General features: G+C 41.8%; 1 protein-coding gene across 1 annotated transcript in view; it reads left to right on the top strand.

The window, feature by feature from the left end:
• The window catches only part of slc7a11 (solute carrier family 7 member 11), a 77,961-nt gene that overhangs the window by 37,934 nt on the left and 19,515 nt on the right, over positions 1–20,512 (top strand). Inside the window, exons 4-5 of the mRNA XM_088294361.1 lie at positions 7,802–7,927; positions 8,973–9,072. Of these exons, the coding sequence (XP_088150487.1) occupies positions 7,802–7,927; positions 8,973–9,072 (226 nt within the window). The remainder of the gene's footprint in view (positions 1–7,801; positions 7,928–8,972; positions 9,073–20,512) is intronic.

Genomic DNA, 20,512 nt, shown 5'->3' with positions numbered 1-20,512 from the left:
TGTATGTCTTGACTAAAGATAGACATACTGGCCATGGTTTTCCTGTTTCTTCCATTGTCTTTTTTAGTCTTAATTTAACTGTGGTGTTTGTTCTCTCAACTAAGCCTGCACTCTGTGGATGATATGCACAGTGATGTTTAAGTGTAATGCCTAAGTGTGCGGCCATTTTATTAACTACTTCATTCACAAAATGGCTGCCTTTGTCACACCATAGCACCCTAGGGATGCCATGATCTGGGACTATGTGTTTGCAAATAGCTTTAGCAACTGTTAATGCGTTAGGATGCTTTGCCGGAACAATCTCCACCCATTTGGTCAGTGAGTCAACCAATAAAAGACAGTATTTATAAGGGCCACTCCTCGACAATTCTATGAAATCCATATGTACAACTTCAAATGGGTAAGTCCCAGCTGGGCACTTTCCCCTTTTTGGTCTCAAGTTCCCTTGAACATTATGTTTACTGCACACTAGACATGACCTGCAAAAAGTTTTAAAATAAGTTTGTAGTCCTTGTGGTATAGTAAATTTCTGCTGTACTATGGACATCATCCCCCCTGTTGAGACATGGCAATTCCCATGACTCAATTTAGCTATGATCTAGAAAAGATTACGGGGGATGACAGGTTTGTCATCTTTGTGGTAGAGTCCATCTTCTGTTTTGACAATATCTTGAACTGTCCATTGCTGTTTTTCTTTCTCTGGTGCATTGTTTTGCATGTCGATCAACACTTGTGGAATAGTGTCTGGTTCTTCTTGTTCTTTGGTGGTGAATGTTTCTGAAATTTGCTGCGCTGCTTCTTTAGCTGTTTTGACCGCATTAGCGTTTCCTTTGGAGATTGGATCTTCTTTGTATGTATGTGCTTTGCATTTGTAGATTGCTACTTTGGAGGGCAACATGATGGCTGTCAAAAGCTCTTTCAATAACTTGGCGTGTTGTACTGTTTTTCCAGTCGACGTCTTCATTCCTCTTCTTTCCCATTAGATGGTGAAGGTGTGAATGGTCGAGAAGGCGTACTGACTATCTGTGTAAATTTTAACTGGTTTTCCTTTGAATAGCTTGCACGCTTTTGTTAAGGCAACAATTTCAGCCGCTTGGGCGGAATAATTACTTGGTAATTTTTCTGCCTTGAGGGTTTCCTCTTGTGTTACTACAGCATAATAACTCATGTTTGACCCTGTCATGTTTTTGCTTGCCGACCCGTCCACAAACACTACGTCACCTTCACGTAGTGGTGTGTCTTGTAGGTCCGGTCTTGGTTTACAGATTTCTTCTGTTTTCTCTTTACAGCTGTGTTGTTCCCCATCACCTTCTGTTGGTAACATTGTTGCTGGATTTAATGTGTTGCATCTTTTTATGGTCAGGTGGGGTTGAGATAATAGGACTGCAGTTAATGATAGATGTCTGGCTGGTGACAAAAAGGACATCTTGGTCTGCGTGAGTAGAATGTCCACTGAGTGGCTGACTAGTCGTGTTAATGGGTGGAATAACACCACTTCGGCTGACGCTTGGACTGCCATTGCTGCTGCACAGACTGATTGGACACATTGGGGAAGAGCTTGTGCTACTGGGTCTAACTCCTTGGAGTAGAACGCCACTGGCTTCAAATGTGTCCCATATTGTTGCAGTAGGACGGATGTCATGAATTCGTTTTTGCAGTCCACAGTTTGGGTGAAGGGTTTCTCATAGTTGGGGTATCCAATCACTCCCGATGATGCAATCAGTTCTTTTGTTTTGATAAAACCTCCTTCGGCTGCTGCTGTACAGCTGAACACATTAAAGTGCACAAACATTAATAACATGTTTTATGTAAACCAAGACACTGCACTGCTTTCTGAACCTAAAATGTCAGTAGCAACTGTCAATAAAGTGCTTTACGTTAAACCGCACAGAGGACACATCAAGGCATATTATTCTTGAGGAACACTAACTGATCAACATGCTCAGACGTAAGAGCACACCGAAGGGAAACTTTGCTTTAAAAGCAGTAGTTATTGTCCACTGTCTTGGTTCACCTTTTTTATCACCTGCGAGTAGTTCATCGTGATAGTGAACAAGGTGGCTTTGCAGATTTGTAGTGTTGATGTTATATTTTACCTTTGCAAAGCAGTTCTTGCAGATTGCATACTCTTTATCGAATGTTCGCCCGTCACCTGTCTCGTAAAAAGCCGAAGCGTCTCCACTCTTTCGAGTGGAAACTCGCCTGTGGGTCTCTGATTTGTTTTTCTGGGTTTTCCGCCATTCTTGCATTAGCTTTTCTTCTATGGTAAATTCTTCACTTTTCACCGGCTGCTGATCCCGGCAAGTTTAGAACCGTTTGCGGCATTAGCGCCTCCACAGACAGGACAGGAGAGATTAAATACGGACAGTGACGATGAGGTAAATCCATTATGTGTGTTGTTTTAAAATATCGATACTTGCCGCCAGGCTATCGATTATTTATTGCGACAGAGTTAGCAACAATTTATTGCAATATCGATTTCTTTTCCCACCCCTACCTCCTCCGTCCTGAGCTATGTGAAGAGCAAAATACTTGTTTAAAACCCAGTTTATTCAGCCTTAAGTGCTCCTCATCTTTCTTGTTTAGAGGCAATTTCTGCTTTATCTTTTTTTTTTTTTAGTTTTCCACCTTTTAACTGGACTATGCAAGCCATTAATATTTATAGTAACAAGTTTTAAGTATCTGTCATACATTTTATAGCATTAGAGTTAATACACCTAGGTTCTCAGCTCCACAACGTTAACACTGAACTTAATATAAGAAATAAACGTAACAACTCAAAACAAAGAAAATAAATATAATCCCTTCCAGGGTAGTGGCCTATAAGGCAGACCCTCTTGTGCCTCTAAGGGTGGCGTCCTCATCATTACGGTGAAGGAGTCTTTTGTTGGCTGAGGACGATGCCACATGAGATCATGCCAAACCGAACCACAGATTATATTATATTATGCACCAAAAAAATACCTCAAGTCTTTAAATATTAATTCTTATTAGAAAAGACAATAATGATTGTGGTTTTGGCACTTCGTGGGGAAAAAAGAAACGGGAAAAAAAAACAACAACAACAAAAAAAGAACCAACTGAAACTTCATTCTCCAGGGGGCTTAGCAGTTGCTCTCCTGAAGGCTCTCAACTTCTCTCTGTGTCCCAGGACTTGATGTGGGTTAACTGTAGCATGGGTTCCTCTGGTCCCTCTGCTCCAAGATGTTGTTGTCTTAGTTGTGTTGTCAAGTTGTCTTAGCTGCTCCACGATGGTCTCTGGTGATTTGGTGACTGTACCAGGAAAGCCTCTTTTAGACAGGTCTTCACTTGCTTCTGTGGCAGTATCGTAGATTTTTGTTCCGTCAGTGTATTTCACCTTCAGCCTTGCAGGGAAGAGAGTTTGAAATGGAATTTGATTGTCCTTCAAAGTTTTGCGGATGGTTGCGTATTCTCTTCTCCTTTTCAGTATGAGCGGAGGATAATCGTTGTCAAATGCTATGCGTTTATCTTTCCAAGAAAAGCCTTTTTGTTGCCATGCCTTAGGGAGAATCTTTTCTTTGGATGTGAAGCTTAGAAACCTCACGAGGATAGAGTGTGGAGAGGCCTCGCTGGGGAGTGGGGGGCATGGCGATCGGTGTGCCGGATTAATAGCAATATCATTCGATTGGCTTAATTGTGTCTCGACAAAAACACTCATTGTAGGGGATTCTTGTTCGGACTCCTCGGGCACGCCGTAAATTCTAATATTGTCTCTTCTTGTGTGGCTCTCCAAGTCAGTCAGCTTGTCCACAATCTTCACATGCAACTGTACAAGCCCCGTCACGGCCTCTTCCACATTAAGCATTCCCTCCTCTGTTTTTTCGATCCTTTCTTCCGCTTCTTCTAGTCTGTTGTTTACTTTTGCGATGTCTTTTTTGATACTTTTAAGCTTGTCGTTGTTTTCTCGACGAAAGTCTCGGAGCTCTTGCTAGATGACTCCGTATTCAGCCATGGTTTGCGTTAGTACACGGGGGAATCACCCCAAATGTGGTGGAGTGACCCACGCCATGACAAGTAGGAAATTTAGAGACGATAGACACGGACACCAAGTGGCAAGCTTCTGGCCAGGAGAGATTAAACCTCAGTGATCAGGTCGGATCTCTGAAGCTTCCTTCTCTCCCCGGGCCTTTTATTGAGAATAACAGATTATATCACAATATTACTATCAATACAGAAATCGATACAGGTTTACACAACAGTATCAAAGGTACATTTATTCTCAAGGGTATGTGTATTCTGGTCACAGCTGTTGTTTATCCTGTCCACATCCGCCCCCCTTTCATGTTTATATAGAGTGGAGTTTGTTCGGTTGCCCTGACCTGCGTGGTTGTACTGACCTGGGTGCAGGTGGCTGTGTTCTGTTTTCAGAATTGTTAGTTCATGTGTAAACCAAGATTAGCAACAGATCCTACAATATATAGTTAAAGTTGTGTAGTGTACATTTGTTAACATAATTGTTCTTATAATACTCTTCACAGTAAGCCGATTTGCTTCGCAACAGTCGATTTGCGTTAGCAGCTAATATTAGCGCTGCTCGATGACGGTTCACTTAGCTCAAAACTCCCATCAGGTCAGGTTTTTTTGTGTATTTCTCTATCGCTCGACGTTATCTTTCTTGTGTTAAGTCAGATTTCACAGATTCAGAGGGGTAATATAACGTATGCTTTGGTTTGGTCGGGAGCTCCATCACACCACAGCCATTACTGTGTGTTCTTACCGGAGTATTGAGTATTTTTTTTTTATTTAACTACTGTACTTTTTTATTTTAACCCTTTATGGTCATATGCGGTTGAGTCAAGAGAAGTCTTCGAAATCTACACAGCATTTTGAGCCCACTTAACAGAGACCTAACAGGGCTTCCTTGTCCAAATAGGATGGACTAATAGTTGGACCACATGCATTTTCACAGCATGTTTAGTGTAATGACAAACATTCCTTTGATTTGGTCCTTCCTTACTCGTAATATCTCACTCACTCTCTTGCATTCTTTCTTTTTCAGCCTGGGGCAATCATAGTGGAGAATCTTCATAAGGCCAACACGTTGAGACATGACCCCCACGTCCAATACCCAAAGCAGTGCCAGCAAGTGTGGAAATTAATTCAAACATTTTCTATAAAATGTTAAGAGTGTTTGAAGTCCAAAGTTACCACTTTTCTTCATATGTCAAATATGTGCATCGGTAAATTGATCGAACAGCTTGTAGTGTTCACAGGCTCTTCACTGATCCTGTAACTTGTTAGTTTTTTTGCACTGTTGCTGTTAATTGTTTTGTCTGAGACTGATTTGAATTCCTTGTTCTTGACTTAAAGGTGATTTTATACATATTGTGCAAAAAAATTTAACTACTCTAGTGTTATTTATTGCAAGATTATGTGTTGCGTGACGAAATTTCGCATACATTTAGGGTTTGCACTTTCACAGTTTTATTGGTAATGATCATTAAATGCAATATATACTTATAGCTTGTACTGTAAAGTTTTAGAATGAATTTTGCGTATTGGCTAATGTGGTCTATCATTTGGATAGATTACTGTACAAAAAATAGGTATAGTAGTTGAAACAACCCGGAAATTGAGTAAAATTGACGCAGCATTAGGGGACAATATGTGAAAAACAACCGAACATTGCAGTTAATTTGACGGAGCATTTGGGGATCACATATAACAAACACATTGAGTTGAAACAACCCAGCATTGTAGTTGATTTTATCAAACATTTGGGTAAAATATTTAACCCACCTGTTGGGTTAAAATCAACCAACCCATCCTGCTGGGTCAAATTAACTACTGTTTGGATGGTGCTATAATAACGCTGCGGCTGGGCTGAAAATAAATTTGGGTTATTTCTGACCCAACTGTTTTTACTGTGTAGTAATTGTATATATAGGACCATGAAAAATGACATTGGGTTGTGGTGGGGGCGCCATCTGACTTTTCAAGGCCGTCTTATTTATAAAGTGCACCAAAGTCACATTGACAGATACAGCTGTGTGTCATATGCATAAATGTGATAGCACACATTGGCGTTTTAAAGCATGTGTCCCAAAGATATCATATACAGATTGAACAGAAGGGGTCCAAGGACTGGCCATTGAGGGACTGTTTCATTTAATCCCACCCAAATTTCCAACCTGTTCAACAGTATGTTATGATCGATTGTATCAAATGCTGCACTGCGATCCACTAAGACTAGCACCGACACCTTCCCTGTATTAGTCCTCAATCTTATGTCATTTTGGACTTCGATAAGAGCTGTTTCTATTCTGTGATGATGTTGGACTCATGATTGGATTTATCAAACAGTTTGCGTTCAAGAAATTGGTCAGTTGATTAGAAAACACTTTCTCAACAGTCTTGGATAAGAAGGGAAGGTTTGAGCTGGGTCTATAATTTACTAACAAGGACACATCCAGCATTCTATTTTTTAGAAGGGGCTTGACAGTGGCTACATTCAGGGGTTTAGGAAACCTGCATGATTGAAGTGAGCCATTGATTATTTGGTGGAGCTCAGAACAGATATCAGTTAGTTTTGAAAAAATCAGATGGTATTGAATCAAGACAGCTAATTGATTGTTTCAACTGCTGAACTAAGTTATTATTTTTTTGATCCACTGTATCAAATTCTGTCATTGTAATTGAATTATTCCTTGATGATTTTAAGTGCTGCATCATTTTGTAATTTTGCTGGTTTGTGTCAATGTTTAACCTGATGGGTTGTACATTTTCACTAAAAGCAAGCAAATTCAATGCATTTATCTGTTGAGAGAAGTTCTGGTGCTATTTGATTTGGGGGAATGAGAGTTTGTCGACCAAAGAGATATATATTGGGGACACAATGCAACATCATTGAATGCGCACATCATCCATGCTCAGTTTTGGGGAGTAACAAAAAAAACATGTATCGGCGTTACATATTCAAGATACACAAAAACTGTATCAGGGTGGGGTGGGGGTCACCATATGACTTTTCAGTTAAGGGCACCTAAAAGGGTGGTAGTGGCCTTGGGACTCCTCCCAGTCTTGAGTAAAATTGTATATGTTCAAATCCAACATGCATATTGAAAATGACATTCCACAAACACAGTACTTGAGATTATCTGGGCTTTCACTGCAATTTCCATGTATTTTTGTTTGAGTAGACATTTGTGTGCATCACCAATCAGAGTGATTTGATTTTTTTTAAATTTTGATAATTTTGAATTTTTTTCTTTCCATACTTTACGATGCCATGTCGATATCCAAATTGTGCGACTTGTGATGTGTGATCACTTCTGAAGCAGCGTCTGGTGTCTTGAGCTGTATGTCAATACCTGGTGTCGGACAGCGACAATAATGCCTGCCAACACAATGGGCGGGAGAAGTTAGTCATGGGTGTTCAACCATAGACCACAGTTCCGGCTCCTCTGTGGTGCAACACCGCAATCTGATATGGGTCTGATACGACCTTAGAAGCTGGATCAGAAAAAAGTCAGCTATATCTGGAAGTGTGAAACTGGCCATAGATGAGTACAAATTGATTTCCAATGTTTTTTTTTTTGTTTGTTTTTCTACTTCCCGTGTTTCAAATATTTTAATACACGTAAATATTGTATTATTATTTCCTGTAAGTTTTATACATGAAAAAGCCAAGATCTATTTCAATCAAGCTTATTGCCCAGGAACACACCAAAAACATTCATCAAAGTAATTAGGGCAATTAAGGTTACCTTATCTAACTATAATGCAAAATGTGCTTTTTACGGCTACTTTGGGTGTTACATGACTCTCTCTATCTCCATAGCCTCTGTCATGTACACTAATAGTATGAGTGTGACATGGACAGCACGGATTCAAATCTTCTTCACTTTCTGCAAACTGGTGGCCATCAGCATCATCGTAGTTCCCGGATTATACCTGTTCTTCAAAGGTAGGAAAAGTTTCATTTTATCCCTACAACTATTATAACTAATATTTCATCTAGTTTTAATTGTTTATATTGCCACCAGACTAGATTCACAGACAGTGATGAGACTCTGAAAATACTGAAAAAAGTTAGACTTGCCAGTAAAAAACAACTAACAAAAGCATAATTTTTTGGGAGGAAAAACAATCAACAAGCAGGTAGGCCTCTTCAGGATCACAAGTGTGTTCGGAGCCTATCTGAGCTCAGCCTGTAAATCACATAAGTAATGTAGACTACTACAGAAAAACAACCACGAGCCACTCACATTCACACCCACAGTGCATCTGGAATAGTCAGTGCTTAACTTCTTCCACATTTTTCTAGCTTTGTTCGAGCCTTATTCCAAACAGGATTCAAATATTTCATTTTAATTAGTTTTCTTAACAATTCCACACTCAGCACCCTATAATGACATTGTCTTTTTTATGCAAAAGTATGTTTAAAAAAAAAACTTCGAGTGTACACAAGTATTTGCAGCCTTTGCCATAAAGCTCAAATCCGATGCATTATTTTTCCGATGTTCATCCTTGAGGTATTTCTACAGTTTATCCATCATCCATCCATTATACAAGCCACTTATTCTCACAGGCGTCGTGGACGTCGTGGAGCTGATGCCAGTTGTCAACGGGTAGCAGGGAATTGGAGTTAAATCATTTTATTGGTCATGACTTGGAAAAGCACACACCCCTCTATATCAGGTCCTACAGTTGACGGTGCATGTCAGATCACACACTAAGCATGAAGTGAAAGGAATTGTCAGTAGACCTTTGGGAGAGAATTGTCTTGAGGCACCAATTCAGATCTGCTCGCACAGATATTAAAAGCACAAAGTTGTTTCCCCGCCTGAATAATTGAGAGGACCAAGAACACCATAAACAGTGGGAGGCTTTCTCTCAAACGTTGTAAAAATATCACCAATGCAAAGCAGTTAGTTATAGCCCACTATTTTAGGCTTTTTTGTCTTTTCAAGTCTTTGTGCGTTTGTGTTTGTGCGTGTGCGTGTGTATAGGGGAGAGACAAAACTTTGAGAAAGCCTTTCAACTCAATAACATAAAGCTGTCAACTTTGCCTCTGGCCTTCTACGCTGGGATGTACGCATATGCTGGGTGGTAGGTATATACTATATATTATAATCATTGATGTGTGTGTGCGCATATATATATATATATATATATATATATAAATATATATACATATATGTGTATATATATATATATACATATATAAATATATATATATATACGTATATATACATATATCCATGTATATATACATACATACATATATCCATATATATATACATATATATATACATACATATATCCATATATATATACATACATATATATATATATATATACATACATATATATATATACATACATATATACATACATATATATACATACATATACATATATATACATACATATATAAATATATACATACATATATATATACATATATATATATATATACATACATATACATATATATACATACATATATATATATATACATACATATATATATACATATACATAAACATATATATATATATATATATACATACATATATATATACATATACATAAACATATATATATATATATACATACATATATATATACATATACATAAACATATATATATATATATATATATACATATATATATACATTATATATACATACATATATATACAGTAATATCTCGCTACTTCGCGGTTCACCTTTCGCGGGTTCAGTGCTTTGCGGGTCTAAAAAATATTCAAAAATTAAAAACTTTTTTGCCCGGGCACGATCGGGGCTCTCCATTCGCTCCGCTCCGTGGGGGCATTGTAGTTTCGCCGAGCGGCACGACAGGGCGCTGGAGCGGTTAGACGGCCGGCGTGCGCCGAAGAAGAGCGTGGGCGAAGAGGAGAGTGGACGAAGAAGAGCAGGTTCCCCCGGGCACGATCGGGGGCGACGTTTCACGCGGTTTGGACCGTACCAGAGCTCCGGCCGGCGTGCGTGGCAGTTAAGCCAAAGAGGAGCACCTTCCGCCCGGGCACGAGCGGGGCGACATTTCCCTCCGTTCGGGACCGTACGAGAGCTCCGGAGGAGGCCGGCCGGCGTGCGTGGCAGTTAAGCCGAAGAGGAGCACATTCCGCCCGGGCACGAGCGGGGCGGCATTTCGCTCCGTTCGGGACCGTACGAGAGCTCCGGAGGAGGCAGGCCAGCGTGCGTGGCAATTACGCCGAAGAGGAGCACCTTCCGCCCGGGGCACGAGCGGGGCGAAATGAAACCGAGTTCAACCGAACGGAGACACGCTTCGGGGGAGCAGGTCCGGCGTGCGTGACAATTAAGCGGAAGAGGAGCACCTCTTCCGCCCGGGCACGAGCGGAGTGCGAGGCTGTCAGTTATGAATGAATAAATAAATAAATGAAGAATGCCACCTTTCATTTCACAGGGCACACCGGACGGCGTACCAGCAGGTAAAAGTCTAAGTTATCAAATAAATACAAAAAGAAGTAATTGAATAAATACAAAAATAATGGCTGGGGAATAAAAAAATAAGTTTTAATAATAATTTGTTTTTTTTTTGTTATAACATGAATTTCACTCTCTCTCTCTCTCTACCCGTATTCTATATGGTGTACTGTATACAGGGGTGTATACTTTTTACCTGTATAGGTTTTTTTAAGCATTTTTTGAAGGGGCGCCGCTACTTCGCGGATTTTCAGTTTTCGCGGGTAGTCTCGGGTCCATAAACCGCGATAACCGGGGTATAACTGTATATACATACATATATATATATATATATATATACAAACATACATATATATACATACATACATGCATGCATACACATTATATATATATATATATATATATATATATATATATATATATATATATATATATATATATATATATATATATATCAGACACCTGAGGAATTCTGGTCCACCATCCAGTGTCTCAGGAGAGGGAAGCAGCGCACCATTGCCACTGATTGTCTATTGTGGAGATGGGGTGCAGATGACCTCGACTCTGGACATTGTGAGTCAGTGGAGAGAATAATCCTCATTGAGGAACTAGAGCCTGGAGACTCTGAGGTTGACTCACCTAACTCTTGGGTTGAAGTAATCAAGGTGATTACCTCATTCACTGCCATGGACAAATCCATTCGTCAAGCAAAGATAAAGATAAAGATGTCCTTTATTAGTCCCACAATGAGGAAATTTGAAGTGTTACAGCAGCAAAGATATAGATCACACAGAGTCGGCGGCGTAATGTAGCCGTTAATGTGTAACATTAGCAGCAGACATTCATAAAAAGCATGCAAATATACACAGTATAAACGTATCTAAGTGTAAGGAAACACTCCTAATGCCTGTCCATTATACAGAGGGGGAAACACTGTAATGATAAAAACTACTGAATGATTGAAAATACTGCAATGATAAAGATATTACACTGATAAAAGTACTGTAATGGTGAGAGTACTGAAATGACAGGAAAGTACTGCAATGATAGAAAATACTGCAATGATAAAAGTACTGTAATGGTAAAAGTACTGCAATGATAAAATATACTGCAATGATAAAAGTACTATAATGGTAGAAGTACTGCAACGATGGAAAAATACTGCAATGATGAAGTATTGTAATAGTAAAAGTACCGCAATGATAGGAAATACCGTAATTATAAAAGTACTGCAATGATAAAAGTAATGTAATAGTGAACATCCTGCAGTGGTAGAAATACTACAGTGATAGAAGTATTGTAATAAGAATACTGTAATGGTAAACAAAATACATCATTGGTCGATGTTTAAGTACACCCTTGGCTGAAAGTATATATATATATATATATATAAGTGTATATTGCATTCTAGGACTGCACAATTGCACTAATGCCCTCCTCTTTGTAGGCCTGACCCAATGTTCTTGTTAAAAAGTCTGACAGCAGTCGGCAGGAAGGAGCGGCGAAATCTCTCTTTGGTACAGCGAGGGTGTAAAAGTCTGTCACTGAAGGAGCTGTAAAGTCACGCCCACTACTGATGATAATTCGATTCATCAAATCGTTTTCTTTAATGGGACAAAGTCTGGGGCCGTGTCCAAATTAACAGGCTGCAACCTCCGAAGGCCAGTTCGCAGGCTGGGTCCTCGAAGCCTAAGAAGGCTCCTCCTCATGTAGCCTCTATGGACCGCATAACCCGTGGTGAATTTGGACAGGCTCGATAGCTACGTACAAATAAATAGGCTGCGTCCTTCGATGTCCAATATGGCGGACAGAAGACGTCACTTCCGGTGCGACAAGAACGCTTACGCAGGTGTTCAAATTCACGCAGCCTCCGAGAACTAGCCTTATAATCTGTCCTTGTTTCCATGGAGTTTCCATGGAGACGGGCCCCGAGTGAAGGCTATGAGAATGCAACCTTCGCAGCCTTAAAAGCCTCGCTCTTCTTCTACGCCGTTCTACACTCACAAGATGCAAACAAACGAAGCCACGTGTTCCGCCTCATCGGAGTGCACTTTCAGATGTAAGTATGTTATTTATATGTAATATTAAAACATCACTCATGAGAAATATTGGGCAGCAATGTTTGGATATTTAGCTCCAGATTAAGATAATTTTATGAGTTGTGATATCGGTCAAATATACCTAAGGTAACTCTCGGGCCTCTTGCATCGGAGGTACGGCTGAAACATTTGAATTGTCTTAATTCTGCATGTTAGCATTATTTTATTTAATCTTTCCCTTATGTTTTAGGGAGCAAGGAGATGACCACGCGGCTGATCAAGCTGCGCGGGGAGTATGACAGCCTCTTTACGGGGGCCAAGTTCTCCGCAGCCACAGCATGGAGATAAAAAAACAATTACTATCGGGAAGAATATTTATTTATTTCCATCCATTTACTCAAGATGCGCTAATTCAATGGTTCCTAATCTTTCTTGGGTTGTATACCCATGTCATACCTCGGGTACCCCCCGACTCTTATGTGTTGATTATTCACTAAATGTATGTAACAGAACTGTTCATTAATTATTATTTTCTCTACCTTATTGTGGTCATTTGTTAGGAATTGGATATGAAATAGAATATTAGAATATTTAGGTAATATATATATTCCAGTAGTAGGAAGCAAAACAAAGAAATAAAACTGCCTTTGTTGAATCTAACTCATAACGTGTATGTAAATTAGCTCCTTTGATATAGTCCCTTTTAAACATGTATTTAAACTCAAAATATCAAAAAGAAAACGCGTAAGAATAGTCAGACCCACGATAGCAATTTTAGTTTCCATTCATCAGCCATTTGTGTATGAATTAGATTTGCGCTAACACGCAGCTGTTTATTTAAGCACAGAATGTGCCCTGTATGAATTCCATGTACCCCCTGCAATGTGCTCCCCAATTAAAGATAAAGATGTCCTTTATTAGTCCCACAATGGGGAAATTTGAGGTGTTACAGTAGCAAAGATATAGATCACACAGAGTCGGCGGCGTAATGTAGCCGTTAATGTATAACATTACCAGCAGACATTCATAAAAAGCATGCAAATATACACAGTATAAACGTATCTAAGTGTAAGGAAACACTCCTAATGCCTGTCCATTATACAGAGGGGGAAACGCTGTAATGATAAGAACTACTGAATGATTGAAAATACTGCAATGATAAAAATATTGCAATGATAAAAGTACTGTAATGGTAAGAGTACTGAAATGATATAAAAGTACTGCAATGATAGAAAATACTGCAATGATAAAAGTACTGTCATGGTAAGAGTACTGCAATGATAGTAAAGTACTGCAATGGTAAAAGTACTGTAATAGTAAAAGTACCGCAATGATAGGAAATACTGCAATGATAAAAGTACTGTAATAGTGAACATCCTGCAATGGTAGAAATATTGCAGTGATAGAAGTACTGTAATAAGAATACTGTAATGGTAAACAAAATACATCATTGGTCAATATTTAAGTACACCATTGGCTGAAAGTACAGTAGTAGTGTATATTGCATCCTAGGACTGCACAATTGCACTAATGCCCTCCCGTTTGTAGGCCTGACCCAATGTTCTTGTTAAAAAGTCTGACAGCAGTCGGCAGGAAGGAGCGGCGAAATCTCTCTTTGGTACAGCGAGGGTGTAACAGTCTATCACTGAAGGAGCTGTGGAGTGTTCTCAGAGTGTCATTGAGTGGGTGGTCTGGGTTGTCCAGCATTGATGACAGTTTTGCCGTCATCCTCCTGCCCCCCACTGAGTCCACAGAGTCCAGGGAGCAGCCCAGGACAGAGCTGGCCCTCCTCACTAGTTTGTCCAGTCTCTTTTTGTCCCGGCCCGAGATGCCTCCTGCCCAGGAGACCACTCCATAGAAGATGACTGATGAAACCACCGAGTCATAGAAGTTCTTGAGGAGTGTTCCCCGAACGCCAAAGGACCTCAGCCTCCTGAGTAGGAAGAGTCTGCTCTGACCCTTCCTATAGAGAGCATCTGTGTTGTCGCTCCAGTCCAGTTTATTGTTCAGATGAACACCCAGGTACTTGTAAGTTGAGACCCTCTCAACGTCTGTTCCCTGGATATTCACTGGTGCAGGTGGAGAGTGCCGACGCTTGCGGAAATCTACCACCAGCTCTTTGGATTTCCCAGCGTTGATTTGGAGGCGGTTCTGCTGACACCATTCCACGAACCCCTGCGCAACCCCTCTGTACTCCCGATCGTCACCATCAGTGATGAGGCCGACAATCGCAGAGTCATCAGAGAACTTCTGCAGGTGACAGGTTGTGGAATTGTATTTGTAGTCCGAGGTGTAGAGGGTGAACAGCAAGGGAGCCAGAACAGTTCCCTGCGGCGCTCCCGTGCTGCAGAGGTGCACGTTAGACACACAGTCCTGTGTCCTCACGTACTGTGGCCGGTTTGTGAGGTAGTCGTGGATCCATGTGATGAGGTGGTGGGCCACTCCCGCCTGCTCCAGCTTGTCTCCCAATAAGCGGGCTGGATGGTGTTGAAAGCACTTGAGAAATCAAAGAACATGATCCTCACCGTGCCCCCCGCCTTCTCCAAGTGGGAGAGTGAAGTGTGGAGCAGGTAGATGATGGCATCATCCACACTGATGCCAGGCTGGTATGCGAACTGGAGTGGGTCCATTGAGGAGCTGACCAGGGGGCGCAGATGGACGAGGACCAGTCTCTCCAGGGTCTTCATCAGATGAGACGTCAGCGCCACTGGTCTGAAGTTGTTGAGCTCCTTCGGATGGGGTGTCTTTGGAACCAGAACCAGGCAGGATGTTTTCCACAGCTGGGGGACTCTGCCCAGCTTCAGGCTCAGGTTGAACAAGTGCTGGACGATTCCACACAGCTGGTCTGCGCAGGATTTGAGGAGCTGGGAGCTAATCCCATCTGGGCCTGCTGCCTGTCTCACCTTCATCTTCCTCAGCTGGTTCTTCACCTGAGATGTTGTGAGGAACAAGGCTGAGCAGGAGGAAGTGGTGGTTGTCTGATGAGGCTGGGAACTGGAGCCTGTGGAGAGAGAGAGGGGGAGAGAGGGTCTCGTTCGCAGTGGCAGGAGGGGTTGGTGGGGGCTGCAGCAGGGGAGCCTGAGCGGGGTCAGGCATTTGATCAAACCTATTGTAAAATAGGTTCAACTCATTTGCCCACTGAAGCCCCCCCCCCCTTCTGGGTTTTACCTGGTTGTCCGTGGCCTGAGATGAATAAAATCTTCATGTTACCCATAACACCAGGATTTCTGACTAATGTTTGCATCTTTTTTACCCTTTTTTCATCCTTTATTTTTGCATACATTTTTATTTATTTAATACTGGACCATCGTGGAAAAACTTGAGCTGCAGGGCAAAGTGACGCCCCTGCAGGCAAAAAAAAAATGGAATAATTTAAAAATGAAGTCATCATATCATATCGTGTCACACCAGTGGTTTATCCATATTTTTGCCCTGTCTGTGACCTTTTGTAGGTCTGGTGGAGTGATATATACAGGGCTTATTGGACATTCAAGTTGGATATGTTTCATATTTTGGTTTAGGAAACCACAGTCACATACTGAGGATGTGGCAAGGCCCCATTTTGTTAGGTTGTCTTTGGTTTTCCCAACACCAGATCTTGCACGGTTTAGGGTACACCATTTTTTCCTTTCAAGGTTTGTGCTCTTGGGTAGTTTTTCTTTTGGTTTTGGGACACACGGTTGTTCTGGTCCCATGTTTTCTTTTTCTCTCCATTTATTCATTCTGTACCGTCTAGGGGTGATGTTTTCAGGCAGACTTTCAGTTGAAATGAAACTTTTCCTAGATTTCAGCCTGGGAGGGACTGGTACATGGGAGAAGAGTGGATGGCGATTATCATTTTCTTGCTTGCGTTTTTCCACTTTGTATAAAGTATGGAAGTCCACATTTTTTTTCTTGTGTGTGAAAATGAAGATATAATTGTTTTATCTTTTTGCTTCTTTTCATATTAAGGATTGCAAAAACCCAGGGACTGGCGAAGGGGTGGCAGGGAGAGCTACTGCTGAGACTTGGCCCTGGTTCGAACACATAGATGGAGTGCTCGGACAGAGACCGTCCATCACCCCCCCTGTCCTAATTGCCTCCATCCCTGAGGAAAGACCAGGGCCAAGTCAGGCCATCCCAGAAGAAATACCAGGGTCAAGTCGGGCCAGGGTTGTGCAAGAGGAGGAGGAGGAGGAGGAGGAAGAAGAATTAGAAGAAGAAGAAGAGCGAGGCCAACAGCAACGACAGAAAGGGAGAAAGCGAAGGAGAGAGGATGAAATGATCAGACTTTACAGACTCGATTTAGAAATGCGGCGACAGGAATTGGAGAGACAGAGGTTGGCAGAGGAGGGAAGGGCAACTGAGAGGAGGGAGACGTTTGAAAGGTTTTTCAGTTTGATGAAAAAGATGATAGATCAAAATAAAAAATGAGTGAAATATGCTTGGTGTTCAAGACTGAAATTTAGATGACATTCATTTAAAAGTAAACAAAAACTGGGGTACTTTCAAAACAGATGAACTAGTTCGTATCCTAGTCACATCTTGAGATCAGCTTCTTCAAACAAAAGTGAAAAAGCCCAAGTTTGTGAAAGACCAAAACCTTTCCAATAATATGAAGACTCCACCATGTCTGTTTTGCTTACAAACTATTAATTTATTGAAAAACCTGGGGACAAAGTGTATAAATTAAGTACATCATAACTCACAGTAACTATTCACAGTAAATAAAAAGCATTCCCCAGTTCATAACTGTTGCAGGATAACCTGAGTGCGTCAGTGCTGTTTTGCCAATCCTGAGCAGGGACTCATTTGGACCATGGATGGAACCTTTGTTCCAGGACCCATGACGTGGATGGTGCACGAGCAAGAGTCCTGATCTTCCTCTCGTGACTTGAAGTGGGGCATCATACTGGTTGCAGTGTCCACAAAATCATCCATTACGTGGGGTTTTGCAAGGATGGCTGGGGCAATAGATGGCTGCCATGTCACTACAAAAGATGGGATATATTTATTAACCATTCATTACATTGTATATGAATCTATTTTTCCATCTACTGATATTTTGCCATGTTTGTGTGGCTGTGCTGTTTGATGAACAGTTAAAGATTATTTTGTGGCATATTTGATGTGATTATTGCTCAAATACCATTGTGCAGTTACAAGTATTTAATTACCTAAATATACTCATGGTCCTCTGGTACCTCCTCCAAGGCAGACACCTGAGCAGACAGGTGGTCCCTCCACTGCACTCCAGCGACTGTGTCAGCCACCTCTTCCACAGCAGCCTCCTCTTCCCCTTCGTCCTCCGAGGCCATGAGGTCTCCCACCCCAAGGCAGATGTTGTGGAGGACTGCACAGGCAGCGATGACCTAAAAGAAATAAAAAGGAAATGCTGTATATTAGCTATATTTGATAGTTATTGCACTGAAAAGGACATGATTTGATCCTGAATAAAGAGCAACATATTGAAAGTATAAGTATCACTTATACTTTTTTTTTATTTACTTACATGTGGTGCAAAGGTGTGGTGCACCTCCAGGGTGTGGAAAAAGATGGCCCGGAATCTCACCTTCATCATTCCAAAGGCACGCTCAATAATAGAGCGTTGGAATGATGAACGTTGAAGCGCCGGGCCCCCACGCCCTGCACCGGCCGCTTGTAAGGAGTGATGAGGGGGAGTGGTCGCTGGAGGCACGGGTACCCTCCATCTGCCAAGATGAAGTGCCCTGGAGGAGGATACAGCCCTCTTTGGTAAAGAGGCCTGTGCCGGAGGACCCTGGAGTCGTGGACTGATCCAGGCCAACCCACGTATATGTCCAGAAAGCGACCCTGATGGTCACACACAGCTTGCATTATTATGCTGCTGAAAAGCTTGCGGTTCTTGTAGTCATGACCATCAGGGCCACTTGGAGGCTTGATTCGGACATGACAACCATCTATTGCTCCGGCAGCTCTTGCAAATGCATGGTGCCTCGCCAGCCCTGCAAATCCCTGGGTCACTGCCTGAAGGTCTCCTGCAGTGTTGGGGATGTGGATAACTCTGTGGCGAAGAGCCACCACTTCCCCAGTGACCCGGTGGATGATGTAGTGGACAGTGGACCACGGCATCCCAAATGCTCATGCCACCATCCGATATGATGCCCCACTCGCCAGCCAGAAGAGAAAGACAAGGACCTCTATCTCGACACCCCATCCATGTCGTCGGTCTTGGTCCAGGAGGTTCAGCAACACTCTGAATGAGTCCCTGCTCAGGCAAAAGTCTGTTTGGAGATCCTCTCCATTGAAAAAAACGATCCAACACTGGCACACCCAGGTTTATCCTGCAGTATGGACTTCTTGGCTGTTTATGTTTTGAATAAAAAAAACAAAACATGAACGCATGAATTATTGTACTAGTTTCGTTTGCTTGCATCATTCCTACAGTATCACCAACTTAATCTTACTAACTCTGGCCCTAAACTCTCTAGTGGTATTCTGGTGTTTTGCCATATGTAAATGTGTTTGGTTACAAACTAATCACGGGGACAATAAAGCCATCACAAGTATCTAAATCCATAAAAACTCTTTTAGAATGTATACAATTATATCATTTCCATTCAATATTCGTTCTCTTATGAAGCTAACACATGTACTACTGAAGTTATGTTTTGGGGTTTTACTGGCTATGTTTTTAGTTAATCTGTAACAATCACGTTATAACCCTATTGACCTGTCAATGTTGGTAATAGTGTGAAAATGCTGATAGACGTATTTGGAACTTACTTCATTCCTTCGATAAAGGACAACTCTGCAATGGGAAAGCGTGATTGTCCTCTCCTCAAGAACAAAATGTAAATAAACTAAAAAGTGAAATAAAATGAAGAAAAGTTCGGGTTCCATCGTTCAAAATGAAATCTTAATACAAATGTTTTGCTTAGCCGATGCCTTCGGGCTGTAGCTCGTTGCAGATTATCCATTGATTATCCAAGCCGTTTATAAATCCACCGCAAATACGTATCACCTGCGTCGAACAGCGGAGCAATGTATGTGGGCGAAACGTAAATGCTGCGCCAAGCGGCCTTGGTCAGGGGCCGTCTCCAGGCTAGATTCGAAGGTCACACGTGACAGCGTGAATTTGGACACCACGCGCGGTCGTGTCGCGCCGAAAGTGACGTCACGCGGCCGAAAAAGCAGCCTTCGGAGGTCGCAGCCTGTTAATTTGGACACGGCCTGGGTCATTTTCTCTAAAGTTTTCAAGGTTGGAGGCAATTTTGTTTTCCATCATTGGGTGGCAGCACAGCGGTGGATGAGTCAAAAACAGTAAAGGAGGAAAAAGGTGGACAGGGAGGAGGCCTAAGAAGAGCCATACTATAGAACAGTGAATTACAGATGACTGACCCTCGAGCAGAGTATAGTGGAGCTAAATGAAAAACCAAAGATGTCGTCATCCTTGATAATACAATGACGGCGATCAAAGAGAAAAAGGAAAGATGACGGGCTGCAGTTCTAAATTGTCAAGTCACACAAGCCATGCCATGATCCAGAAGTGACGCATGGAAGACTCCTCCTTGACAGTAGCGAAGGTACCTTGCTAACTGCTTGCTATCATAACGTCTCATCCTTCAGTTACACGCATGCCATTATTGTGCTATCGTAAATATTTGTTGCAAGTACTGTTGTGTATATAGGAGTATGGGGTACCGAGCCCCCTAATATGGGCTGTTTGGTCCCTCTTCTGCCAATGTCGGGGTTTGGTCCACATTGCCGGCAGTAAGTCGGATTAGTTTCCAGTGAGGGTTGGACTCCGCCAAGGCTGCCCATGGTCACTGTTTCTGTTCATTTTATGGACAGAATTGCTAGGCGCAGTCAAGGCATTGAGGGGGCCCGGTTCAGTGGCCTCAGTATTGCATTTAAGCTTTTTCCTGATGATCTGGTACCGTTGGCTTCTTCAAACTGTGATCGGCACCGCTCACTAGAGCAGCACCTCAAAATCTCAGAACATGGTCCTCCGTGGGTAAAAGTTGGCAGTGGCCCCTCCGGGTCAAGGTTGAGATACTGCCACAAGTGGAGGAGTTCAG

This window comes from Idiotropiscis lumnitzeri, chromosome 4 (assembly GCF_059441095.1).
Source record: "Idiotropiscis lumnitzeri isolate Australia: NSW breed Sydney's pygmy pipehorse chromosome 4, RoL_Ilum_1.0, whole genome shotgun sequence".
NCBI lineage: Eukaryota > Metazoa > Chordata > Actinopteri > Syngnathiformes > Syngnathidae > Idiotropiscis > Idiotropiscis lumnitzeri.
This window is presented reverse-complemented; position numbering and strand designations above follow the sequence as displayed.